General features: G+C 40.2%; 1 protein-coding gene across 7 annotated transcripts in view; it reads left to right on the forward strand.

The window, feature by feature from the left end:
• The first annotated feature begins 1,927 nt into the window (after positions 1–1,927).
• PLA2R1 (phospholipase A2 receptor 1) overlaps positions 1,928–27,915 on the forward strand; it is a 72,898-nt gene continuing 46,910 nt past the window's right edge. For 5 of the 7 annotated variants that reach the window (XR_006101383.1, XR_006101382.1, XM_042445251.1 and 2 more), the window contains exons 1-9: positions 2,063–2,328; positions 9,473–9,853; positions 12,761–12,934; positions 15,588–15,761; positions 16,548–16,661; positions 19,976–20,116; positions 23,800–23,988; positions 25,255–25,409; positions 26,092–26,199. Coding sequence is in view for 5 of the 7 variants with exons in the window: in XM_042445251.1 (XP_042301185.1) it covers positions 2,223–2,328; positions 9,473–9,853; positions 12,761–12,934; positions 15,588–15,761; positions 16,548–16,661; positions 19,976–20,116; positions 23,800–23,988; positions 25,255–25,409; positions 26,092–26,199 (1,542 nt within the window). In the remaining 2 variants the exon portion in view is untranslated. Of the gene's footprint in view, positions 1,971–2,062; positions 2,329–9,472; positions 9,854–12,760; positions 12,935–15,186; positions 15,231–15,587; positions 15,762–16,547; positions 16,662–19,975; positions 20,117–23,799; positions 23,989–25,254; positions 25,410–26,091; positions 26,200–27,915 lie in introns of those variants that run through there. The other 2 variants (XM_042445249.1, XM_042445253.1) reach the window with 2 other exon arrangements.

The following is a 27,915-nucleotide window of genomic DNA, read 5'->3' on the forward strand; positions in this document are numbered from 1 at the left end:
GAAGCGCATAGACTGGGCTCTACAGAAGAGACAAGACACCACAAAATGTGGGACATTCAGGAAAAATATAGGACATTGCAAAAAGAAAAGCTAAAAACACGAAAATATATATAAATTCCTTCCATGCAGTTTATTTACAGCTATCATACACTACATTTTCTTATCCTTTTATTATTTTTATTTTATTGTATTTTATTATTCTGTCCTATCCAACTTATCTCACTATTTGCAGCAAGGCCAGGCTGCCAAGTAGATTCATTTCTGGAAGGGGAACAGCAAAGATGGTGTTACTAATGGGCTTCTTAGCCATGCTGAAAATGAAGGGCATTTGTGAATTCCTCCTGGACACAAAGTTAAAATGTAGGATATGTCCTGGAAAAGGAAGACATCTGGTGACCATTTTGGGCATGGCTAAGAAGAATGAATTTATATTTATAAGAGGTTTTTTGTAAAGCTTTTTTTGGACATGTCCTCCATTTTTCTGGGATGTCCTCTGTTCTGTGGTGCCTTGTCCTTCTTTGTGGTGAAGACCTCTGGCCACTCTGACCTCTCGCCATGGGAAGGCTGGTGCAGGGTGACCTGATGGCCTAACTACAAATGAGGACAAGGCACCACAAAATGGACATTACAAAATAAAAGTTAAACACATGAATATAAATACACATTAATGCCTGGTAGTCATGCTCAGAATGGAGGATGTTTTGGAATTCCTCCTCGACAGAAGGTTGAAACTGAGAGGATGTACTGGAAAAGGAGGACCTCTGGCTACCCACTCTGGCTTTGCAGCCACTTCCCCTCACAGAAAGCAAGAGACTGGGCTTGCTCAGTCTTTTCCCCTATCATAGGGTGACCATAGGTCCTCCTTTTCCAGAACATGTCCTCCATTTCAGCTTTCTGAATTCCACAATGTCTTCCATTTTGAGCTGGACTAAGAGCATGAATTCACATTAGCTGGTCATGCCTAAGTAGCTAAGAATTTATATCCCTATGGCTTTGAGCTTTTATTTTGGCTGTGTCCCTCCTTTTTTCCTTGACTGTCCTCCATTTGGAGGTGCCTTGTCCTCCATTGTGGTGAGGACATCTGGTTACCTCGCTCAAGCTCAATGGATAAGTAAATAAAATAATAGTAAATTATTATTTTTAAAAAATTATATTCATAATTTTCTAAAGCAATGCATTAAAAAGAAATGCATTGCTTTAAACTGGCTGTGAGCTGCCTTGTTGAGTCCCAATATTGGGAGAAAGGTGGGATATATGCAAATAAAATTATTATTATTATTATTATTATTATTAAATTTTATGTTGTTATTATTGTTATTATTATGGATAATAATAAAGTGGAGGGTGGGAGTAGGTGGAGTAGCCTGCCATAGTGGTTTGAGCATTGGACTGGGACTCTGGAGACCAGGGTTCACATCCCAACTCAGCCATGGAAACCCACACTCTCTCAGCTTCAGAGGATGGCCATGGAAATAATAATAATAATAATAATAATAATAATAATAATAATAATAATAAATTGGAGGGGGAATAGATGGAATAGAGAGCCAGCCTGTCACAGTGGTTTGAGCATTGGACTAGGACTCTGGAGACCAAGCTCAGCCACAGAAACCCACAGGGTGGGTCACACTCTCTCAGCCTCAGAGGATGGCCATGGCAATAATAATAATAATAATAATAATAATAATAAAGTTGAGGGTGAGAGTAGAAGGAATAGAGAGCCAGCCTGTGATAGTGGTTTGAACGTTGGACTAAGGCTCTGGAGACCATGGTTCAAATCCGAGCTCAGTTTGGAAACCCACTGGGTGACCTTGGGCAAGTCACACTCTCTCAGCCTCCTCAGAGGATGGCAATGGCAAAATTCCTCTGAAAAAGCTTGCCAAGGAAATCCTAGGATACATTCAACGCCTTAGGGTCGCCATAATTTGGAAAGGACGCAAAGAAGGCACACAACACAAACACACACAGAGGTACAAGCCCTGAAGGCACCCAACAACAGCAGCAACAAGGGAGTAGATGGAGGGGAACGCCTCCCTCTTGCCCCCCTTCCTCTGAGGGGCTGGAGAGGAGGGTCTTCTCTTGGCCAAAGTTCCCTTCTCTCCAGAAAGAGCTGCTCCTGCATTGTCTCCCTGGCAGGGGGATGTGGTTCTCCTGCCAACTCTACAGGGAAGGGTGTTGTTGTTGTTGTCTTTTGCTCAGGGGAGAGCTGAACCTCTGAGGAGATGGTTCCTGTGAAATGCTTCCAGCTCCTCGCTTGCTCCCTGCTGCTCCTAACTTGCTCCAACTTGGCTGAAGAGGAGCTTCTGGCTTGGACGGCGGACCTCTGGAGTAAGTCAGCTGGACTCAGCTTTGCAGGAAGGGAGGGTGGCTGGCTGGCTGGCTGGCTTCCCCTTTGTCTCTTTCTCTCCCTCTTACTCAGGGCTCGTGTTTGTATTTTCCCCCTCTTTCCTGTTACTATTAGATTCTCAGACAAAGTCAATCCTCAGGATCCCTACTAACTTTCTCTCTCTCTCCTTGCTTTCTCTCCAGTACCTCCTGGGCTGCAGTAATGAACACACTCAACTAGGAATGGCACCATGTTGTTGTTGTTGTTGTTGTTGTTGTTGTGTGCCTTCAAGATTTATGACGACCCTAAGGTGACCCCTTCCTGGGATTTTCTTGGCAAGAGTAGTCCAGAGGGGCTTTGCCATTGCTTTCCCCTGAGGCTGAGAGTGTGTGACCTGCCCAAGGACACCCAGGCCCTATTCAGATGGTGCAAATAGTCCAGGATGAATCACATGCATCCCAAATGCACCCGATTAAGGAGACTATCACATGGGGGGAAATCAGGGGATTCAAAAGGCATTTTCCCAGGAAAGTCGCATGATCACAGTCAAGATTTTCATACACATTGCAATTTGAGAGGACTTATCCCAGGAAGAACCATGAATGCTCCAGCAACAAACCATTCACAGAAAAATCCCATGAATGGTATGTTGCTGGATTATTCCTGGTTCTTCCCATGATAAGTCCTCTTATATTGAGATGTTGTCTGAAAATCTTTGTCGCGATCGCACAACTTTCCCGGGAAAATGCCTTTTTAATCCCCTGATTTTTCCCATGTGATGGTCTCCATAGTTTTTGTTTGGGAGGGGGCTACCGGAAATCCCACTTAACCAGGATAATGGATTTGGGGTTTCCCACCAAGTTTTAAAAAAAAGATTCGCATTGTCGACTGTGTGAATAACCAATGCAAATAAACTTGGGATAATTTGGGATTAAACTCTGCATATCTTGAACATGTTTTGAATATATTTGCATCATCGACTCCAAGTTTATTCAAGTGTTGGCACATGTCAGCAGCCAAACTTCCAGAGATGTGCATCAATGCAGATCCATAGTGTGAATAAAAAAACCAGAATGTGTGAGTGAGGTTATTTGCATCGTTCAGCTAAAAAAACAACATCTGAAACAACAACCCACAGTGGGTTTCATGGCCAAGCTGGGAATCAAACCCTGGTCTCCAGAGACATAGGCCCCATATAGACAGGCCATAATAAAGCTGCTTCGAGTCACTTTGGAAATATGCTGTTTAAATTATGCATTCCTCCAAAGTGACCCGAAGCAGCTTTATTTTGGCCTGTCTGTATGGGCCATAGTCTAACACTCAAACCATGATGCCAAACTGGCTCCTGCTTAATTGGTACAATATCTTAATGAGTACATTATATTTTATATTTTTACAATTTTAATGGTACAATTTTAATTGTTGTGTTTTATGTATGTTAGCCGCCTTGGGTCCCACTTTGGGAGAAAGGTGGGATAAAAATAAATAAATAAATAAATACATACATACATACATAAAGCTTAACTAGGACACTCTGCCAGCACCTGTGTTTGCTGTGCCAGGGAACTGCAGCAGACAAACTGCACGATTCCCCGGCGCAGCAAAAAGAACCCGCAAAAAGCGGGTTCTTTTTGCGGTGCGGTTATGACGCCGCAAGATGCCAATGGCACACTTGTGGCATCATTAACGCGCCATGAAGTGCGGACGCTAAGTGTCCGCAATGTCAGAATGGCAGTGCCCATGTGTATAGGGCGCTGCCGTTTTGACATACCCAGTACGTCCTAGGGGTGAGGCCTGATTGGACGCTGTGTCTTCGGCCAACCCCTAGGACGTACTGGGGGCGTGGCAAAGGCTTGTGTAGAATGGGCCTTGTAGAAGCTTGAAAGCTTGCAACATGTATCCTGTGCATTTTGGTTGGCCCAGTAAATGTTTCACTGTTTTGTGGGGTTTGGATGATACAGTCAGCCCTCTATATCCACAGATTCAACAGCTTGGAAATATTTTAAATATATATAAATATCAAAAGACAAATTTTGATTTTGCTATTTTATAGAAGGGGCACTATTTTACTACACCACTGCATAGAATGGGACTTGAGCATCCACAGATTTTGGTATCCGTGGGGGGGACCTGGAACCAAACCCCATCAGATACCAAGGGCCCAGTGTATTGTACATTGCTATATGGCCAATAGGCCTATCCCTGGATTTGGTTTGTTTGTTTGTTTGTTTGTACACTTAACTAGGAATGACAGACCTGCAACCTTTCCTGATTTGGCAGGGACGGTCCAGATAAATCCCCTGCTGCCCCACTTTTTCAGCTGTATGAAAATGTTCCAGCTTCTCTCTTTTCTCATGCCCCCCCCCTTTGTCCTCAGCTTACTTTAATTATTGCAAACTGAGTTCAAAGTGCAAAAGTAGTTTGCACTCAATGAACTCAACAGGAGAGAGAGGAGAAGAGGGGACAGAATCGTGCCTTTCCCAGTAGGTTCAGGCAAAAGCAAGCTGCTGCAGCCTGTCCTAGCTTGTCTGCCTCTCTTCAGTAATAATTATTTCCATCTTACAAAGAGATCTTGTAGTACCTTTGAGATTAACTGAAAGAAAGAAGTTTGGAAACATACATCTGAGGGTGTAGGCTGAAGACTACAAAAGCTCATGCTACCAACTTCTCTCTTTCAGTTATAGGCTGTACAGATTGGAAGCAGGCCATGGCAACCACATGCCACGGCCTGAGCATGGAGCAAAAAAATGCCCCAAAACAGGGCTCCTTTTTGCGCCATAGAAGGGGCACCATAAGTGCCACGGGGCGGCCTTATAACGGTTCTTCTGCGCAGGGCTGTTTGAGTGCTGCACACAAGGGACATCATCATGGCGAGCACCGTCTGGATGGACGCATGCCATAATGATGCCCCAGTGGAGAAAAAAAGGCTTGGAGCATGTGAACGCTCAGCCCTACCGCAGCCCTACCACACATGCAGGCTGGCATAAACTTACAATTCAGAAGGGCAGGATAAGAAGAAGAGCCCTCCCTCCTTCCCAACTGTCATCTTCTGGTGTGGGAGGGAGTGAAAAGACAGGCCCAATGCCATCGGGAGATTCGGGACTGACCTCTATTAAGAAGCAGAGCCCTCCCTTTAATCTATCTGCCTTGGTCCAGGCCTCAGAGGGAGAGAAGAACTGCTGGACCTGATCCCATTCCCCACCACCATTCCCTTCTCCTTTTGTGTCGTGTCTTTTTAGATTGTAAGCCTGAGGGCAGAGAACCATCTAATTAAAAATAATAATAATTGTAAGTCGCTCTGAGAGCCTTTAGGGCTGAAGGGCAGGATATAAATACCGTAAATAAATAAATAAACAAACTGCCGGTCTGTCGAGCTCCTTAGTCTCAAAGGTGCTACAAGTTCCTTTTGCATACAGTACTTATTTTCCAGACTAACATGGCTATGTCTTTGAATTCTGTCTCTATCTTGATTATTCTCTAGTGTTGCTTGGCTCCATATGGTCTGGTTTTACATGAAAAATGTTGACGGATATGGATTTTAAGGTTTCTTCTCAGTCTCAGTTCAAGACATGTTTTTTTAATTAAAGCCTTTGGTGCCTAATTTAATTTTAAGCATGTTCACCAGTTTTAAAAATTTTCTTAGCCTTTTTAAGCTGTTTAAATTTTTTGGCATTGCTCAGTATGTTTTTGTCATGTTTAATTTATTTCTGGACTTGTTTAATCTGTTTATATCTATCTATTTTGTATCCTGATATTTTATGATAAAAGGGCAGTATAAAAATACTTTAATCAATAAGTAAATCCACAAAAATCTTACGCAATGGTAATTTTGTTAGTCTTTCTGGTGCCACAAGACCCTTGTGGTTTGATTTGGTTTGGTTTATTTTTGGTTTTGGCCTTCTTACAGGAAGAGACTAAGGGCTCGTTCCCACTATGCTTTAAAGCAAATTGATGATTGGTTTATATGACCGTTGTTCCCATTTGAAACCAGTTCTGATCCTAGTGTGATCAGTTTCAATTGCAATGAAGCGAGGCAAACACAGAAAACCTGCTTTTTCCTGACACTAGTTCTTTGGTGGTTCTTTTGGAAAGAATCGATTCTGGAGCGTGTTCAACAAGTGGGAACGACGGATCTGAATTGCATCATGCTAGAGGGGAGGGACTAATGGCAGAGGGGTGTTTACCATCCCTCTTCAGTTTTTGGTAGATCCTTCATTCCCCCCCCCCCCTTTTCACGGCTGCCTTTGTGCTTGTGGTTTGACCTATGGGTGCATTTAAAAAAAAAATTCATGGAAGATTTGATTCATTGATTTTGCAAAACCAATGAATCTAATCTTCAATCAATTTATTTTTAAAAAATCTATAAAAATGCCATGGAGTCGTTTGAGGGTTTTAGCACTGTGCTTCTGAGGACCTCTTTGCAGGAAGCACCTCCTGAGTGATGCCCAGTCAATAGGCCCAGTGCCTGTCAGCACCCTCCCCCCACCCAGAGCTGCTGCTTATATCACTGATGACGTACAGATGATTGACATGCATTTTGAAGCAGTGCAAACTGGTGGGGATAACAATTGTGCCAAAAAAGAAGCAATTACAAGGACATAATGAAAAGACCCACTTTCACAGTGGGAACGATGGACTTTTTGGAACCAATTTACCAACACAGAACAAAGGCAAAGCCCAAACTGGTTTAAATGTAAGCGGGAATGAGCCTTAAAATGGCTAGCCCTTCTTTGGTCATGCTAAGTACCAATGCTTCCAGCTAGATAGCTCCTAGCATTGCCAATGAAAAGGCATGTTTTAGAAAGGGAAAGATGGAAGAAGCAATAGGAAAACAAGGAAGGATTATAAGTGGACTTTGATTGTATTGACTTTTCCCTGCTCACAGTTGAAAATCCAATTAATGCGTCAAGGTCATGGATCCTGGAAGGAGGGCTTGAGCTCTTCTTGAGACAAGTTGGTGGCAGTTGTCCCTCCACGAAATGATTAAGCAAATTGGACCACGCTGTACAAGACTAACCCTCTTCCAACGCACACCAAATAAAAAATTTAAAAACATCAGATTTGATTTCAATGTTGTAATTTTAATTCAAATGCTTATGACATGCAGGTACTTAGGAAAACTTGTTGTATACAAAGCCTGCTTGGATTGGTCAGCTCTCCCTGCCTGCCCAGCCCTCCCTGTCTCCAAGACTATCAGAGTGGTAGTGCAAACACAGTTTTCGAGCTCCCCCCACCATATGCGGTGACCGCAGATTCTCCAGTCCGGCTCGGAAGTTTCAGCACCTGCTCTATAAGACGACCCCTGACTTTTGAGAAGATTTTCCTGGGTTAAAAAGTAGTCTTATACGCCAGAAAATACAGTAGGCAAAATTAATAACAGACTGCTTGCCTGTGATGAGCCTTAAAGGGAGAGGGAGTGTTCCTGGACAAGATAATTGCATGATAAAAGCCTGGTCTACAAGCACTCTAAAAACAGCATCAGCAGTAGAAATATTAGCTAACAGAGGTTTTTGCAGCTTTTTGCAGCTCAGATCCGACATGACTGCAGGTCCAACGATGGGAATTCACGTGAATGTGCTATCAGACACGATTCCTTTCTATGGGAGCTCCTTCTGTTGTGCTTCCGCAGTGAATCCGAAGTGACTCATTTTGATGAATTTGGAAAAAAGCGAATTCACAGAATTCACTTTCAAGCTCACTTCGATTTCACTCCGAATTGGTCTGGTGTGGAATGCAACTTTGCTTCTGCTCTCGTACACTACCGCAAACCTCCAGGTTGCAAATTTCCCATGAAGCAGCACTGCAATTTACCCCCATTTCCTTTCAGTGGTCCTTTCACTTTCAGGGCAGCTCATTTTTTGTATGTGTGTGAATGTGAATATACAGATATATATGTATATCTATCTGTCTATACATGTGTGTGTGTGTGTTGAAATTGCTGAAATGGAAGGGAAAATAAAAAGGGGGATGAAGAAGACAGAAATATTCACAAGGCAAATATTCACGCAATTACGCAAAACAGGGAACAAGAACTTGCGCCCCTTTTCACCCCGGAAATGTACAAGGTCAGGTTGTGTTCAGACCCCCACTGAGCATTCGCAAGGGTACCGATTCGAATAGTTGAATCCCACCGGTGTGGCAATACAATTTGCACTCACTCCACTTTGCTTGAATCCGCATCACTTGACTTGCCTTGGATTCGATTCCCCCTCGATTCAGAAGGGCAACGGAAGGCAACTAGGTGTGATAAAACATTCACATTACAACGTGAATTCACATAGCTGAACCAGGAGTCACCCCGGATCTGAGCTGCAAAAACCTCCGTGTGATAAACACCGTTGTCCCCAAGAGTGCAAACATGGCTGCAGATGAGAGAAGGAGCCTGACCAATAGTACACCAGAATGTAAATCTTATTTCAGTGGCTAAGAACAGCAACATCTATATGTTTTAGTCACCAAGATTTGCTAAGTCACAGATACTTCCAAGACTTATCAAGATGGTTTCCACTGGTGGCCAATCACTACCAAGGGGACAAGCTCAAAGGGATTATTCACCCAATCACCTCATTGATGTCATTTCAGGGATGACATGAGAGCAGGTGAGAGACATTTGTCTCCTTGGGAAGTCTTGTGTCCTCTGAAGGATAATGCATTTGGCTATTGCTTCAATCAACTGGTTCAGAGTTTTTGTAAAATCCAAAAGTTGTGCTGAGTTGTTTGTTCTTTTACAGGCCAGAGTCTTACTGTATTTTGTTTTCAGTGGCTAGAACAAGCAGGAGCTACAGAAGCAAAGAAAACATTTTTCTTTGTTTCCCTCTGATTATGTTCACAGTGGAATTAATGCAAGAAATGTCTCCATTTTAAGTTCATCTGCTTATACCTCCACTATCCAGAATTGTCCACTCTGTAGTGCTTTCATGGCAGTATGCTTGCTTTCTTGGGGGTTTTCTTTGCACAATCAGCTAATACATTTTTAAATAAATGGTTAACCCACAGTCAGTGGAAAATGCAGTAAAAATGGCCTTGGAAAAGTCATTGGTAGGTAAGGCAGTTCTCCTTTATGTTAGAACATATTCATGCACAAATACTTTTTCTATATATGACTGATAATCAATAATTAATTGAAATTGATTTTTTTTGTCTTAGAAAAGGGGATCTTTATTATCCAAAATGACTACTTCAACATGTGTGTTAAAGCTGAAACATCCAAGCTCATCCTTGAAGATTGCAGTCAGTTTTCCAAATACATGTTGTGGAAATGGGGTTCTACACAGCACCTTTTCAACATTGGGAGAAGCACTTGCCTGGGCCTCAACATCAGTAACCAGGAGCAGCCACTGATCATGTCTGAATGCAATTCAGCTCACCATCTGCTATGGAACTGCCAAGGGAAGGGATTGGTGGGTGCCTCAAAGTATAAATTAGCAGTTGAAAGTGGCAAATTTATTGTGGCAAAAAGAATTTCCAACGATGGGTGGAAGCAATTCATGTCACCTGATGCAAATCTTTGTGAAAATGCATTTAAAGGTAAAACAAATACCTGTTTTCTGTCTGTTCCATTAAGATTACAAACTAGGGGCCAGTACAGACAGGCCAAAATAAAGCTGCTTCAGATCTCTTTGGAGGTATGCTGTTTAAATGACACATGCATCTTAAGAGGCCAGAAGCTGCACCAAAACTGTGTTCCATTCCTTAGGACTGGAGCATGACTTTGGCACGGCTTCCAGCCTCTTAAGACGCATGCATCATTTAAACAGCATACCTCCAAAGAGACCCAAAGCAGCTTTATTTTGGCCTTTATTTTGTACAGGCCCCACGTTTGACAGACTGTTAAATAGAGCCTTTTACAGCTGTAGCTTACTGCTTGGTTTTTATAAGGATAAATTTAAGTTACTGCAACTTTGAAAGTATTTTAGTAACAAATTAACTTGAGCTTTCTTTAGAGGTGATCCCATTTCTCAGATATGCCCTTGTATTCATAGTTATGAACCACTTGGCTATAAACAACAAACAAACAAACAAACAAACAAACAGAAAAGGCACCATTTGCTAATTATATTTGCAAGATGAATAGTTCAAATGTTTTTTTAAAAAAATAGCTATAAATAAAGGAGTCTACATGCTACGTCAGAAGTTTAGTAATTTTAACATGTACAAGCAAATCCATAAATGTTCTGTACTTCTCTTCATTCACATCAGCAAAAGCAGCCAGGATCTGACAAACCAAAAACCCTGCAACCTCAAAACCAAAAATCTTGAAACCTCAAAATGTGAAGGTATGCCTTTTCCTATATATGCTGTAGAGACCCTCCTCTGTGTCCCAACAGTGAGGGCAATACATGGAGAAAGGCAGACCTTCTCAGCTGTGGCACACTTTTAGGTCTAACTGTCACCAATGCTGACTTTATTTCAGGCAAAACAGAAACATTGCTCTTTATTAAAACCTTTGGGGCCTAACTGAATTATTCCAAAATATTCTTGTACACGATTTTAAACTGTTTTAATATTTTTAACCTGATTTTAACTTACTTCATTGCTTAATTTACTTTTAGTCTGTCGGTCTGTCTGTCTGTTTGTTTAAATTACTCAAATCTAATTTGCCTGAATTCTAACCTGAGATCTCATGACATAGATTGGGATTGTTTGTTGTGTACCTTCAAGTCGTTTCCAACATATGAGGACACTAAGGAGAGTCTGTCATAGAGTTTTCTTGACAACATTCTTTCAAAGGGGGTTTGCCTTTGCCGTTTTCTGAGGCTGAGAGAGTATGACTTGTTCAAGGTTACCCAATGGGTTTCCATGATTGAGTGGGGACTCAAGCCCTGGTCTCCCAGAATCCTAATCCAGCACTTAAAAATCTACACCACATTGTCTCACTAATAAAAGAAATGATGGAAACATAAGATGTATCTACACTGTAGAAACAATGCACTTTGACACCTCTTTAAGTGCTGTAGCTCCATCCTATGAAATCCTGGGATTTGTAGTTTGACCAATCATAGCCTTTTCTGCCAGAGTGCTAGTTCCTCACAGAATTACAAATCCCAGGATTCTGTACAATGGAGCCACAGCAGTTAAAGTGGTGTCAAACTGCATTATTTCTATGGTTTAGATTGACCCATGGTGATGGTCCTACATGCATCAGCAGAGAGGCACCATGCAAAGCCTTGGACTCAGATGATTCTTCCATTTCTCTGTTCCAGCACAACTAGATGAAGTAGTGTAATGCTGATTTTTTCTGGATCTGTCTTTATATATTTTCGTGTGTGTGTGTGTGTGAGAGAGAGAGAGAGAGAGTGAGAGAGAGAGAACATTGGACCCATAATCACTATAGATGTCAGATAGCACTATGAGTGATGAAGCAAACTGTCTATCAGGTGTACATACCACATTATAATTTTTATTTACAAGGAGGTTCTACAATAATCTCCATGACCAAATGTGTAAGATCTGCATCTGCTTGCAAGCCAGCATTCCTTAACTCTTCCAACATGATAATGTCTCGCTTGAAAGGAAACGTACATTGTTCTCTAGAGTCACTGGAAGAAAAACTCTCCTTTATGAGACTTGTCATAGCAAGGAATGATTTCTACAACATCACATCTGGCTTCAAAGCAAAATTGTGTTATATCTGGCTTGAAAGCAGCCATTCTCACATACAGTAATTGGGCTGGGGAAGTCATTTGTAGAAACATTCTAGCTATGGATCTCAGTTTTTAGAATCTTTGTGGGACTAGTATTATCAATTGTGAGCTTTGTTTGCAACAAAAGCTTTCACTCTCTATCAGTGTGACATTTCTCATAAATACTAATTCCGCTTAGAAAAAAAATTCTGTTGCTCTTTAAAAAAATGTTTAACCTGCTAATTTTAAAGGACTCCCACTGTCACCGCTGTCCATCTGCCTATGTGTAATTCATGATAAGCCCCATGATCATTGGGATCATATGGTGCTCCTGTCAGCAGTCCTGAGATTTGTGTCAGGCAACATTGTATTCACAATCACAAATCTATTTATGAATCAATCATAATGTTCACATTTGTTTACTTATGCATCCATGCACGTTATATCTCTTGATGTTTCAGATATTCCATCTGTCAGTTTAGGAATGGCTGCAAATATACTCCACTTGCATTGGGGCCCACCCATGAGTTATCTGCAATCAGTTTGATGATACTGTTATTAAATGAGTGATGGATAGGGACCATTGCACTATGTGTAATCATTTTACCTGTGATATCTGACTGTTTCCATTATGAAATGAACCAGTGATTTTACAGGAGCTTCCTTCCATGTGTGTAGATCCATGGGACTGTTGTACAATCAGATTATTATTAGTATGTATGCTTGCATATTGCATAATACAAAGTAAGGAGTTTTATTGTTTTTTAGTCTCTTTCCAAGTAATTTATCTCCAGCATTTTATTCCATTCAGAAACATACACCCAGTTGGGAAATTCCTTTGGTTTGCCCTGTGTCTTTCCATTTAAATACAACAACAAATGGCACTATGAATGTATCAGAGATGCTAGAGAAAATGGATATCCGTGGTGTGCCACAACAAGTCAGTATGAACAAGATGAAAAATGGGGACTTTGCCCAAGTTCAGGTATGTGGTAGTATTCTTCAACAAAGTTAAGAAATTACAAGATGTCAGTCAAGACATTCCATTCTTGCACTCTATGTCTCTTATATGGCAGTGAACTCATTCTGAGTAATTCTACATGCAGATTTTCATAAATCATTGAAATGGGGGGAAAAACTTAAACAGGGAGAAGAATTAAAGTTTATTTTGTTGAATAATGATAAAATAATTATGTAGAATTACATTAAAAGCCTCTCCTTCTCTTATTGTGAAAGTAATAATAATTAATGAATGGTAGAAGCTAAAAGCACAATGAATACTTAGAAGTATGGTTTTGAGGTGGAGCAAAGATGGGCCTGTGAGATGGTCATGTTTCCAAAGCCATTATACTTCCCTGTTGAATAAGCATGAAGCTGATTTTCAGATCTGTAACTTCTGCACCTAAAAATGTAGATTTCATGTCCAGCTACTTCTCTGTGGTGTGTGCCAGTTTCATATAAATTACTGTAAAGTGGAGAAGAATACCTAAACTATTCAGGAACAAATAATCATTCTCCTCACTCCTATTTTTAGGAATCCTTTTCCATAAAGTATTGCATATATATCTATCTAAAGCTTGGCTGGTATATCTCTGTTTCTACTGTCATTTTCAGAGCAGTGGTCTAAAGGGGAGATAAAACAAACCGTCAGATTGGAAGAAAGATCTGCCAGTCACTCTGCCTTCCTCACTTATGCTCTCTACCATCCTGGAAATTTTCATAGAAAGGAAATGATAGCTAGCTAGCAAGGCAGACAGACATTTTGCTGGTCTCCCTCTCCCCGCACTTTCTGAATCATGCATCCCACACAAGACCCTGTTTGGGGTCTTGCTTTGATTCTGGTAGCTTTGGGTGGGAAGCCTGTTTCACTTTGGAAAGAAACAGTACTAGAATGAAGCAGACCAGTTTCATTCTGAGTTGAATTTTTTCCAAATCTAATGTGCGTCTCCAGTTAGTTATATAAGGGCCTGTACAGACAGGCCAAAATAAAGCTGCTTCAGGTCACTTTGGAGGTATGCTGTGTAAATGACACACACATCTTAAGAGGCCAGAAGCTGCGCCAAAGCCACGCTCCAGTCCTAAGGACTAGAGTGTGGCTTTGGTGCAGCTTCTGGCCTCTTAGGATGCATGTATTAAACAGCATACCTCCAAAGAGACCCGAAGCAGCTTTATTTTGGCCTGTTTGTACTGGGGCTCATGCTTTAAGACTGTTCTATTAGAGGAGGTGGAAAAGCAGAGGAACACTCTCATGGTTTGCTATTTTTTTAAACTGCTTCCAGTAAGATTAAGAATTAGTCACATCTCATTTTAAGATACATGGCACCATAATAACAATTGTCAGGACCCATATACCTAATGTTTAATGTGACCAAAGGCCTGTTCTTTGATCTGTGATTGAAAGTTGTTAGGGCAATGAGTATGAGGGAAAGGAGATCCCTGTTATGGCCTGAAAGCTCTGGAATACCCTCCCAAGGGAAATATGTATTGCCCCTTGTTTGTGGCCTTTAGGACATCCCTAAGGACTTTCTATCTGTACTTGAATAATTTTATGGTGCTGAGTTTTAATACTGTTTTAGCTGTTGCTGTTAAAAGCAATGTTGGTCTATTCCTATTGCTTTTCTACTTTTTAAAAATATAATCTGGAATTTTAATATATTGTTATTTGTTACATACTTTGTGAGCTGCTTTTGAAGAGTAGAGCAAACATATGAAATAAGAAAGATTTAGGTTTAGAAAGTAAATTCCCAGTTGTTTAAATGTAAACAAATTTATTGCCACATAAAGTATAAAATGGTAGAAATCCTGCCTCTTTCTAGTGCAGATTTAAAAGACAGAAGGTTGAAGATATTTCAGGCAGTTGTAGAAGGCATACAATACATCACAGATATAGATTCCCTAGGACAGAAATGGGTAATGTGCCACCCTCCAATTTTACTCTAATGGCTGAGCCATCATAACCAGTGGTGAGGGATGGTGCAAGTTTAAATCCAGCCACACATGCCCCATCTTTGCCCTTGGAAAACTGCCATCAATTTCTAGAAGACTTCCCAGCTGTTTACAGTTTTATCAGTTTCCTCAAATTGTTGAAATTGTTTGCTAATCTAAAGGCTGATCTGAAAGTTCATTCCTGCACTTGTGGTATCACATAGTAACCCACTTATTTTTTAAAAAACAAAATCTTCTTTTTAATATGCACCTCCATCTGTTTACTTTGTTTGCTTGTCTGTTGGTCTGTAGACATAAGCGAAATAATTAGACATTGAGAAAGAAGAGGTGGGGAGGTAAGTGTTTAGCTGGACTAATTCCTACTTACTAATTCAAGTCACTGTTAGTTTCAAAGTTAAAACTTGCAATACTATTTGACATTAGCAAGACATGAGTAGTTTAGTCATATGTGCATGGAGTTGGTTTTTCCTTCCCTTTTCAAAAATCAGTGTGCATCCTATTTCCTGATATAGTTTTGACAGCAGAATGTTGAAAATGAACTTGTAATCATATCATCATCATAGCATTTTCCATTTGTTCATTTTGGTGTTAATTAAGCTAGATTGATATGCTAGAGTGTTATCTTCCTTAATTGCTTTGTAATATCATGCTGTTTTAACTGATTTCCCCCCTTCCCCATCCTCTCCTCACAGAGTCTGGCTGTGACATTCTTTGGAAGATAAATGCAGACACTCACATTTGTTACCAATTCAATCTCCTTTCTGTTCTCTCCTGGAATGAGGCACATGTTGCATGTCAGGGGCAAGGAGCAGATTTGCTAAGCATCACAGATATGGCAGAACAGAAATATATTTTTGATCTAATTGGTAAGTTTAACTGCACATTGGTAAGTGAAAAATTCCATTGATTCTATCAGGCCAGGATTCTGTCAAGCCAGAATCATAAACAAATTGTTGTTTTTTTAATCATAGTTTAAACAAACCAAACATTTTGGACATAATAAACCATGGTTAGTTTAAAGTAGGTAGCTGATGCTTCCTGTTTCCTCCTCTCATCCATGCTGGAGAAGAGGAGAATGGATAGCACAAAACGCAGGCTAATGTGGTTTTGAACTCCCAGCCAGGTCGCTATTCCAGCTATCCTGCATAATAATAATAATAATAATAATAATAATAATAATAATAATAATTTGTTTTATTTATATACCGCTATTCCAAAGATCATAGCGGTGAACAGCAAGTAAGCTAATTTGCCCCCAACAGTCTGGGTACTCATTTTAGCGACCTCGGAAAGATGCAAGCCTGAGTCGAGCTTGGGCCCTTTTGCTGGTCTTGAACTCGCAAACCTTGTGGCTGCAGTACAGGCATTTAGCCACTGCGCCACCAGGGCTCCTTGGCATCAAGGAGGACAAAGGTATTTCTAGCATAGACGAAAAATAAAGAGATGTTATGCCAAGCTCTTCTGGCAGCCATAGTTGCAGATTGCTTGCACTTGTACTCCTAGAAGATGTCTAGTGTTTCCTGTAGACAGGGAGTGGGGAAGAGGCATGCTTCCACCAGTGTGAGAGCTCAAGATTCTTATTAATGGGGATAAATTATATTGGCATGTTAATATCACACTGTTGATCTGTTTTTTTAAAAAAAATATTACAGAACACATGAGTACAAAAGAAGTCCTATTGTGGACAGGCTTAAACCAGCTTGATGAAACTGCTGGCTGGCTGTGGTCAGATGGAGCACCCTTGGCATTGGTGAACTGGAGATCAGGTACCCAGACCCTCCATAAAGCTATACTGTAGCACCATATATTACAGTACCCTGTGGCCTTTTCAATTAAACTTAAAATATGAGCAGAGCTGACAAAAGAGTTGGCCAATGTTGATTAGAGAAAGACATTGATGTAAATCATGTGGCCGATTACTATGAATTTGGGGAGAGTCAGGGACTGAGAAGAGTTATGGGGTATTAGGAAAGTCACATTTTTGTTGCAGTTAGGGTATTTTTTAAATTTAAAAGGGGAGGGGGATTTGAGGACTGAAAAACAAACCATGTGGGCTGCATATGGCCCATAGGCTGCACTCTCCACACTCCTGGCCTAAATCATCTTTTGTTTGTATGTAGGATACTGTAGATTCAGAATGATTCATGATGGGCCAAATGAAAGGATGAGTCAGCTGGTGTCTGGGAACATCCAAATATCTCAGCATTTGGGAAAGGTAGATGGTGGCTTACCACATCTGACCTGCTCTGTAATTGTGTCTTTTTCTCTTATTCTTTTTAAATATACTTTTTTAAAAGTCTTGCTGCTGTTGATACCATTAGTGATGTTCTGCATGGCCTCCTGGTCACCTCTCTTGGGCTTCAACACCCCTAGGAACAATTCTTTATGTTCTGTGATTTATGACCAAATAAGGTTTAGATCATGAATGCAAATTCCTAGAACATGTGAAATGGTATATGGATGAATTTGCAAGTCTTCCCTCATGCTAAAGAGGAACTGTCACTGTGGCCCTGTAATATCAAGAGCAAACACTGTAAATATTCTTCACAGTGTCATATTATGAATGATTAGGACCATCAGCTGTGTTTATGTTGAATTCTAAGAAATTAATATGAGCAGTGAGAGACATGGAAACTTAGGGTTTGGTACTACTAGATTTTCATGATATATATAGGACCAGCTTCATGCTGAACTCTTTGTAATTTTTTTATATCCTAAAAGCAAAAGCCTTCCCAGAGTAAGTGTTGATGATTTAAGGTGCATTTTCCTTTTGTGAGTCGCCTCTAGGAGAAGGGCAACTTAGAAATGAAATGAAATTTTAGCTTGATACAGCTTTTTCAAGGCTTAAAGATGGCATAAGATGTCACAGACTTGGAACAGATAATAAGGAAGGTCAAAGATGAAAGTGCAAAGGCAGGTTTAATGCTAAACAGGAAGAAAACAAAAATAATGACCACAGAAGAAATACATAAATTAAATCTAAACAATGAGGAAATTGAAATAGTTAAATAATTCCCTAGGACCAAGGATCAAACACTGATTAGAAGAGTGACAGCAGTCAAGAAGTAAGAAGATGACTGGGAATGGGAAGGACAGCTATGAAAGAACTAGAAAAGATTTTGAAGGTAAAAGAAGAAAGTACAGAGGCAGGCTTGCTGCTGAATATAAAGAAAACAAAAATAATTACCATGGAGGATCTACATAAATTCAGCCTAAACAATGAGAAAATAGAAATAGATTTTCTATACTTTGGAACAAACATTGATAAGAATGGAGATTGCTGCCAAGAGATAAGAAGACTGGGAATGGGAAGGGCAGCTATTAAAGAACTAGAAAAGATCCTAAAGAATCTGAGTATTAAACTATGCACTAAAGTTAGCATTGTCTAGGTCATTGTATTCTCAATCACCATGTATGAATGTGAGAATGGAACAGTGGAGGAAGCAGACAGAAATACAATCAACTCATTTGAAATGTGGTCCTGGAGAAGAGTGCTTAGGATATTGTGGACAGCCAAAAAGACATTATTCTTGGAAGCCAAGATGATCAAGTTGAGGTTATCATGTTTTGACCAGATGAGAAGGCACAGGTCACTAGAAAAAACAATAATTTGGTTTCCTAGCATCCACATTGATGCTAGGAAAGATAGAGGGCAGGAGGGGAAGATAGATAAAGGAGGGAAAGACCACAGACCAGATGGATGGACTCAATTAGGGAGGTTACAGCCATGGGCTTGCAATACCAGAACTGAGCAGTAGAAAATAGGGATACTGGGAGATATCTCATCCACAGCGTTGCCATGAGTTGGAATCAATTTGAGGGCAGCTAACAACAACAACAACAAATGGGTTGTAAATGTGTATATGTCTGACCTAGTTGCTGATGTTTGTGTTTCACCATCAGCACCTTGGCTAAAAGGAGCAAGGTACAAATTACCTATAGTTAATGGCCAATCCACATGCTACATGTCATATGCCTCAAGGACTCAGTTTGTTTATTTTGCTTCCAAGTAATTGCACATTATACCATCTTATAATTGTAGCACCTTGTACACCAAATAAATGCATGGGCTGCAATATGGATCAAGACCATACAGACAGAGGCAGGGGATGGTGAAACTCTGCCAATTCTTCCCCTCACCCCACCCCACCCCACCCGTATTGTTTTTATAAAGGAAAAAGCATATTTTACATCATTGTATTCTCCAAACTTTTAGCTGCTTTTGGAAGGAAGTAGATTCATGGTAGATATCTCACTCTGCAACAGGGATGTACACATACTTTCTTGAAAGTACGAAGAAAGAAATTGAAGCTCAGTTGTATATTACATATTTGACATAGTGTGTAGTTGAACCCTAAGTCTGCTTGTGATTAAGACTTGGGTAGGCTGATCTTTTGTCAAGATGCTCATATGGCCATAACTGGTTTAAAAGTAGTATCATGTACAGGAGACCTTGTTTGCTTTGTGGATAACATTATATATTGGGGGTGGGGGGGGGGGCAAGGAGGACTAGAGTTTCCTAAATTTAATTTGAAGCTGAGTAATTCAGTAGCCAGTGTGGCATAGTGGTTTGAGTGTTGGACTAAGACTCTGGAGACCAGGGTTCAATTCCCAGCTTGGCCTTGGGCAAGTCACATGCTCTCAGCCTCAGGGGAAGGCAATGGCAAACCTCCTCTGAACAAGTCTTGCCAGGAAAACCCCACTATAGGACTGCCTTAGAGTTGCAATAGATCAGACATGACTTGAAGGCACACAACAACAACCAATTCAGTAGCTCTCTTTAAAGGTGGCTCCCTGTCACATGGTTTTGTCTACAGATGATCTTTTTGCACTCTGTGGAATCCCTGCCAGTGAGATGTAGACCATGATAGGTTTGGACACAAAATTTTATTCTTTCTACAGTGGTAGAAGAAAATTCAGTTCTAAAGGAATATGCTTATAGACAACTATTGGGAAGGAGGGTAAGCTGCTGCTCTGTGTATAGAGAAATTTGGTGACATGGCATACATTGCTTAGGATGAATAAGATATTAGAATGCTTTTGGAACACACATTGTACTGTTATTAAATTATGCTTACAGATCCCACTGACAGGTCTCTAGGGCAACATCATTGTAAAGCATTAAATTCAAAATTGCAAGACTGGCAAAGTTACCCGTGTGAATCTGGATTGCCATACATATGCAAAAAACATTTAAATGCTACAAAGCATGAAGGATTTGGTGAGTCTCTATCATAATTCAATCTGTGTGATTTTTATTCCTAGTTTCAGTTGTGTTTTTTTAAAAAGGACCACATATATACCACATCTTGATGTATCAGATGTTATATGGCTGACTATTTGGGATTTGTTAGGTATGATTAGGATACCAGCTGAATACAGGAATATTCAGTTGGTATCCTGGGTAGTCATAGTTCAGGCTCCACTTATTTTTAAATTAATAGGATATCTTTGAAGGCAGTAGAACACCTAAGCATCCTTCCTTGGCCATTCTGAAGAAAAAACGATTAGAGATTAGAAAAAGAATATTTGAAAAAGAAATTGAGGGATTAGAAGAACCGTTTTCTCCATCACAGAGTTACAAATTCTGCTCCATGGCCTGAATCCTAAGCAGAAGGAAGGATTTTCAGTTTCCTGTGAAACTGACATGGTTTATTTGTACAGAAGGGGGAAATTCATATACTGTACGGTGCTTAATGGCAATCAGTATGCACTGCATATGACTCAAGAATGATGAAAGTGCACTTGCTGCATGCCTGGTGCTCAGAGTACACATCTGAGCTCCCAAGTTGGTATTCTGTGTTTTAGGATATAAGTAATTTTTTTTATTATTCAGTGTAGTTTAAAAAAAAAACATCTTGGATTGCCATGGAACATAAATGCATACATTTTTTTCCTGTTCATCCAGTTGTAATCTGGTTGTGCCCATAATGAGAGATCTCCTGCTACCTGCTGTTAAGTAGTTTTTCATATACCCTTTGGTTCTGATGATTTCATATGGGTGTCTTTCCTTTCAATTTTGGTCTTTGGAAGGCTAGGTAAAGCTTAGCTTCAGATGAAGTTAGTTTAATATGCATTTAAAGTCATTAGTGTTTGCAAAAGAGCAAACAGCTCTCCTATCTCTTGCTGTTTGAAAGAATTCATTAGCCTTTGTAGTTTAAATATAAGTTCTCTAAAACCAATAGAAAGATTTCACTGTACATGGACAAGCAAACGTGCAGAGAGCAGATGGGTGAGTGACACTTTGGCAGAGGAACTGACATTTCTAAAGTTGAAGAAGCAGCTTTTTTTTCTCCCCACCTCCCACTCCTGCTTCCCAGTTTGTCATATGTTTCCCTCCCCATTAATTCCAGCAGGAGAAAAATAATTCTGCCAGGTCTAAGATTGGTGTAGTCCAATGCCCATCCACTCATTAATTCATATCTGGGGAATGACACCACTGGCACACCCCAAATCACCACTCCACTTTACTCTTACAACCATTGCAACAGCAATGGCAGAAGACACATGGCAGCTATACCAACACATGTCCATACGTCTATAGCAGAGGAAAGGGGAACTCTGCCTTATCCTGTGGCATCTGGAGGACCCTAAAATGGACTCCAAAAGGCTAAAGTCAGTTTATAATTCCAAAATAGGTATTAATTCCAGTCGCAAAAGGTCATATCCAGATTATTGCTAAGTACTGTTTCAAGATGATTTATGTTATTAACTAATATACTGACTATTATTTTAAAGTAATAGTCAATGTATTGCCTTGATAATGACTGAAATTGTCTATTGACATCATTCACCATTACTTTTGATGTTCTTGTGTAGGCTTGAATATTTATAGTATCCATGCTGGAGCACACTACAACGGTAATCTAGAAACTCATAACTGCAGTCTGTGTAACTGAAAAATTACCCAAGCTCAGAATCAGGGAACAGGTTTTGCCTCCTAACGCAGCACTTTTCCCTACAGCAAGTGTAAGCAGAGTATTGATCTCTGTGTGATTTACAATAGACCAACAAGGATCTCCAACTCCAAATTGTTCACCAGTAGCAAATTTGGGGTCTGCATTAAATTGGTAGAATCCCTGTTCTGTAGTAATTCACGGGTCACCCCTAGTGCTTGGGGTGCCACAATGCATTTCCTGAGCCACCATTTTGCTCCTGGCTCCATTTGGTGGACTTTGGGGTCCTAAAAAACAATTTTTAAAAGTAGAGCTTGCAAGTCTGCCCTGCCCTATGGGAGAAAGTAATGGGCATATTGCAGGGTCCACCAATAAGATGCATGCTAAGGATGTTCACAACCACTTGATCTCATTTAATGGAAATGAAGCTTCTGCTTGCATAGCCCTTCCTCCTCTGTTGCAGAAGTAAATGCAGTTTGCCCTCATCTTTGGCAGCTTTGACTTTTGCAGATTTGATTAATTTGCAGATTAGATTGGAGTGTTTTTGTTCTGAGTGTTGGGGCTTTTGTGAATCATTGGGGGGCAGCTAGCAGCCTAGCTGTTTGTAACTGCTGCCAAAGGCGTTCGCCTAAGGGTGCACAAATTTTCACAGTCAGGGAAGACTCAGGGCACAGAGCAGAAGGTGAGCTGGGAGCTGTACTTGAGGGTTCTCTGTTACTTTTTAACTGTTTTTTAAAGGGGTTAAATGAGCTTTTGCTCACAGGGCAAGTAGTCAGAGACTTGGAGAAGGAACTAGCAATCAATAGCTCTCTATATAGCTATAGCTTCTGTCTCTTCAGCTTGCTGACAGAGCTTGGTGAAAAGGCCAGGCCAACAGAGATCTTTTCGGGGATGTTTAATGGAGGACTTTTGGAGGGAGAAGGCCAGAGTCCTGTTTCACTGACTACAGTGGGCCCTCAGTATCTGTGGGGGATTCGTTCCGGAACCCTCTGCAGATACCAAAATCAGCAGATGCTCAAGCCCCATAGTATTCAATGGTGGCGTGGCCACGCAGCTACGCCACCACTGGGGACAATGGCACTTTGCCCCTCCCCACGAAGCCAGCCTCACCGCTCTCACTGCAGGGGCTACCTTTTCTTCCCTGCCTCTTCCCCCTTTTCACTTCTTTTCATTCTTCCTCCTCCTCTTCCCTCCTCCCGAAATCAGGATTTCAACTGTTCTGATACTTGAAGGAAGGTCTAGCAAATTCCTCACTTGCTTGGAAGATAATATTATTGTCCAAAAGATGGAGGCAACAAAGGAGTCAGCTATTTTAGATCTGATCCTAACCAACAGGGATGACCTAGTTAATGAGGTTAGTGGTAAGGATGCTTAGGTGGGAGTGATCATGTTCTCCTGGAGTTTGTTATACAGTGGAAAGGAAAAGCCAGGCATAGTCAGACGCACATTCTAGACTTTAGGAAAGCTGATTTCAGTAAACCTTACATAGGGAGGACAGAGACAGTTTAACTAATTGGATCAGGGGAGTGGGGGGAACTGGCAACTATTGCACTAACCAAAAAGTACATTGCATAAAGATAAAGTGGATATCTCTTAATGCAGTACTGTGAAAAGTAGATCCACTAGAATAGTCCCTGTGCCACCATAAAACCCACAAATGATTCAGGCCTTAATTCTAATTTATTATTTAGTGTTGGAGGAATTCATTGGATCAATCTGGACTCGAATTCTCAAAGTTTATTTTCTCCAAGTTAGGACAATTTTTCTTTTTTTGTTCTTCCATGTGTCTAAATGCATACATTTATATGCCACATTTATAAATTTATTTATAAATTCACATATTTTTATGCCCTTTAACTCACTCTTTGGTAGATTATATATATATTTTTTTAAAAAATAGAAAACAAAGTAAAAGTCAATCATACTAAAAGTCATGCAAGAATAAGATATTTATTATTATTACTATTATTATCACTTAGCTTTGTTTTTATATGTTTTAATTGAAAAGATTCATGGAAATTTTATCCTACTGACTGCAATTATAATTGGTATCCATATAATCGTTATTGCTATAAACTTCATAAAGAAGAAAAGAACTGGGATGAAGCTTTACTCTCCTGCCAGGATTATAATAGCACTCTCATTAGCATAACCTCTATAGCTGATACAGAGATGTTCATTAACTTCCTTGAATATGGTGAGTTCTCTTAATTAGTTTATATTAAGCACATTATGTTTAAAGTATAGACCATTTGCATTTTAAAAGAACTACAAGTGTATTGCTGTTGTGTGTATATACCCTAAAGGTACCAGATCCAATCTGATCTTGGAAGCTAAGTGGGGTCATCTGGACCATCACCTACCCTCTGATGTGGAAGTACACATCACACTGGAAAGAGGGAGCACCACTTAATTGTTTTGTGGAAAATACATGGTTCTGGATTCTATTTTGATAAGAAGCCACAGAGGTTTTCTGTATATGGGAGGAATATAGGAAAAGCCACCACATCCAGATTCCGTAGTGCATCCAAAGTTGAAAATTCAATGCTGTTGCCTATTCATGTGATCAAATATGGGGGCAGGATTAAATAGAGCAGCAAAATTCCTGTTGTTCTCAAATCATTAGATTAGACCATCTAGGACAGGGCATTTACCTCTACAGCTAAGTTGCTGAGAGATAACATCATATTGACACCAGTGTAAGCTCACAGAGTGTAAAAGAGAATAGAAATTTGTTGAATGGGTCCCGGGAAAGAACAGTACGCTTAAGAACATGAGAAGAACCTCTGGATCAGAGGAAAGGCCTGTTTAGTCCAAATTTCTGTTTACATAGCAGCCAATTAGAATCCCACTCGGAGGATATTAATGCAGTCATACTCCCCGCTTGTGTTCCCAGGCACCTGGTACAGAGAAGTACACTGCCTTCAATACCAAAAAATCTATCATTTTTTTTTTTCCATTCTCCCTTAAAAGCCATTCAGGTTGGACTCCAATACAAAATTATGATAGCATAAAGTTGGCCCTTGGTATCCATAGGGGTTACATTCCAGACTCTCCTGCAGATACCATAAACAGTGGAGCTTCAACTCCCATTGTTTTTAATGGCAGCGCACCATGTGCACACCATGCACACCACCGCTAACGGGGTAAAGAGGTGGGGTCATCTGCAGATGCTTAGGTCCACAGGTGGCAAGTCTGTAGCTGGGGCAGGTGGGCTGTATTTCATAATTTAAAATATATTGTGTGAAAAATTACTTCTTTTATTCTGTCATGAGTCTTCTCATCATTCAGGATCAATAGATTTTTGAACAAGGATCAATTTAATTATCCACCTAGCAGGAAAAAAGAACTTCCATGGCAGACTAAAGTGTGCAAACTGCTCTTTTTCCAGAATTAAACTGTTAGTTATAGATTACCTAATTTGTCCATCTGATTTTAAAATGATTTTAATTGTATACTGCAGAAAACGTAACAGAAACGTGGATCGGTCTGAAGAGTACCAAGAGCCCAGTTGAATTTGAATGGTCTGATGGATCTTCAGTCACCTTCACTTACTGGCACAAACAAGAGCCAAACATTGATAAGAGAAAAAGCCAATTTTGTGTTTCAGCTCAGAGTGTATGTTTGTTTTTGTTTTTGTTTTTTTAAAAACTTATTTTCCTATGTTGTCAATTTTGATCTCTTTGGCTGCTGCCAGACTGCAGTTTGACACTGTGTTAAGTGTTATAGCCCCATCATATGGAATCTTGGAGTTTATAGTTTGTTGTGGCCCTAGAGCTCTGTGACAGAGAAAATTTAATATCTCACAAAACTAAAAATCCCGTATCATTGAGCCATGGCAGTTAAAGCTGTTTCAATCTGCATTAGTATATTCAGCCTTGGATTTAGTGTATTATTATGGGGTGTGCATGTGTTTCTTTCAGTGCCTCAGTAAGATAACAGCAGAATAGTTCTTCTTACACTCATTAAGAGTGGAACAATATTCCTATACAGCTTTGTTGCCTATTCATTGGAGGAATATTCATGTACCAGCATTTAGTTCTGTTATTAAAAAACCTTTTAAAAATAGGTATAAAATACAGATTAGGGGGCACATACAACAAATATAATGAAGCAAAGACTACTTGTTCACTAAACAGTAGGAGACTCTGTGGGGATCAAAAAAATGGTTAACAGTCCTTACATTTTTCCCCATAATGTTCCAAATCTTTTTCTTTACATATTAATATGAGTGCTATTAGGCTTTCCTAAAGATAGGAAGTATTTCTGCTAACTGAGTGTATGTATTTTATTTAACTAGGAAGGACGCTGGAAGGTTAAGAATTGCAAAGACAAGTACTTTTATATTTGTGAAAGACCAGGAACTGCTGGAAATCTCATTTCTGAATTGGAATCCAGCTGTCCAGAGGTATATTTGATATAATCAAATTATGCTTCATTTAAAAAAGTAAACATTGGAAGTGTTTAAATATATCTAGGTAGAGTCAGGCATAGTTAGACATTCACATGTTTTTTACCTATGCAGCCTAATTCTATGTGTGTTTACTCAGAAATAAATAAACCCCATTAGGATATATTCCCAGGCAAGAGTTGCTTCCAGTTTATCTCACTACACTGGCAGAATCCTCTTTGATGCAATGGAGGATTCCATCAGTAGATCAGAGAAGGAGACAGTTTTTTTGGGGGTGGGGTGATTCCCCCCTTTCTACCTTGTGCCATAGTGTTTCAAAGGAATCCCCAACCTGCTGGAGCAGATCAGATGATGGAACCGAAATGAGTAAGGAGAATAGCTGAGAATCCCTTCTTTCCCACTTTACTGCCTGTGGGATCAGAGAGCCTTCCTCCCATGGACTAATTGAATATAAATATGTGGAGCATAGGATTGCTGTCTTAACAAATTAAGGCTTCCCAAATCTAGCATCCTAAACAGGTTTTTGTTGCTATAGGTATCATAGGTGTTGGTATCCCAAAGCAGTTCCTTGCTTTGCAAACAAACACAGATGTAGAGTATACAAATGCACGTACATGGTGTCTCTGATTTAATGGAGAGGACAGTTCTGACTTTCTTTTGAGTTGATAGGGAAAGCCCCTTGTTTGGAAATTTTGTGTATACATTGGACCACCTCAGGAGCTATTCCTCAAATGTTTTTCATGGATCTCTTGCTTTTTCAGCAGTTCTGGCTGACATTCCTATATCTTTCTACATCAAAAGAGAGAGCACTTTTTTTTAGACCATCTTGTGGCTTTTATAAAATATCAGGGGACCAAAATAATCTTTTTTTTACTCTGACATGCTGACTTAACTTTTTAATACTGCAGTGAAGCAAAAAGGGCAAAAGGACTGGCCAGAGGCCTCTCTGGCCCCAATCACTCTGGGACCACTGCGACCAGATGATGGGGTCCCAAAGCCAGACACTACCACGGTCCCAAATGGGCCACCAACAGGAGCGGCTTTTTTGTTGCTCCTTTTCAGGCCACCTTCAGGGTTTCTTAGGCAGCTTCCAGGTGATTTGGGGGCATGGGTTGTTTGCCCGGAAAGTGCTTTATTTGGCCTATCTGTTTCGAGTCACTGTTGCACAAACAATCCAATCATAAATGAAGAAGACTCACTGACTAATGGTCACTGACTATTAAGTTTCTTCTTTGGAATATTGGTTGCTTTTGTTCATTTTCTCTCAGGAAAAAAATAATTATATCATAAATTGTTATTTAAGGCCAAGCTTGAATGATTGTGTTATGGAATCATATAAGTCATGTTAAAATATGGGAGAACCAGTCCCCTTAAAAGTATTTCATGAAATACAGGTTATTTAATAAAATAGTAGACAGAGAGCTGATGGCTTAACTAACCATAAAAGATGTTTGGGTGAAGCAGACTGACAATAAGGAGTGGCCAGAGGCTGCTCCAGCCCCATTTGAACTAACCATGGCAACTGGATGGCCAGTTGCTGAGGTCCCAAAGTAGGTCATCACTGTGGTCCCAAACGGGCCACTGACAGGAGTGGATTTTCGCTGCACCTTTTTGGGCTGTCTCTTGTGGCCTCCGTGTGGCTTCCGGCCACTTGGGGGGTATGCATCATGTACACACCATGCCTCCAAAGCAGCCGGAAGCCCCTTTATTTGG

The sequence above is a fragment of the Sceloporus undulatus genome, chromosome 1 (genome assembly GCF_019175285.1).
Source record: "Sceloporus undulatus isolate JIND9_A2432 ecotype Alabama chromosome 1, SceUnd_v1.1, whole genome shotgun sequence".
Lineage (NCBI taxonomy): Eukaryota > Metazoa > Chordata > Lepidosauria > Squamata > Phrynosomatidae > Sceloporus > Sceloporus undulatus.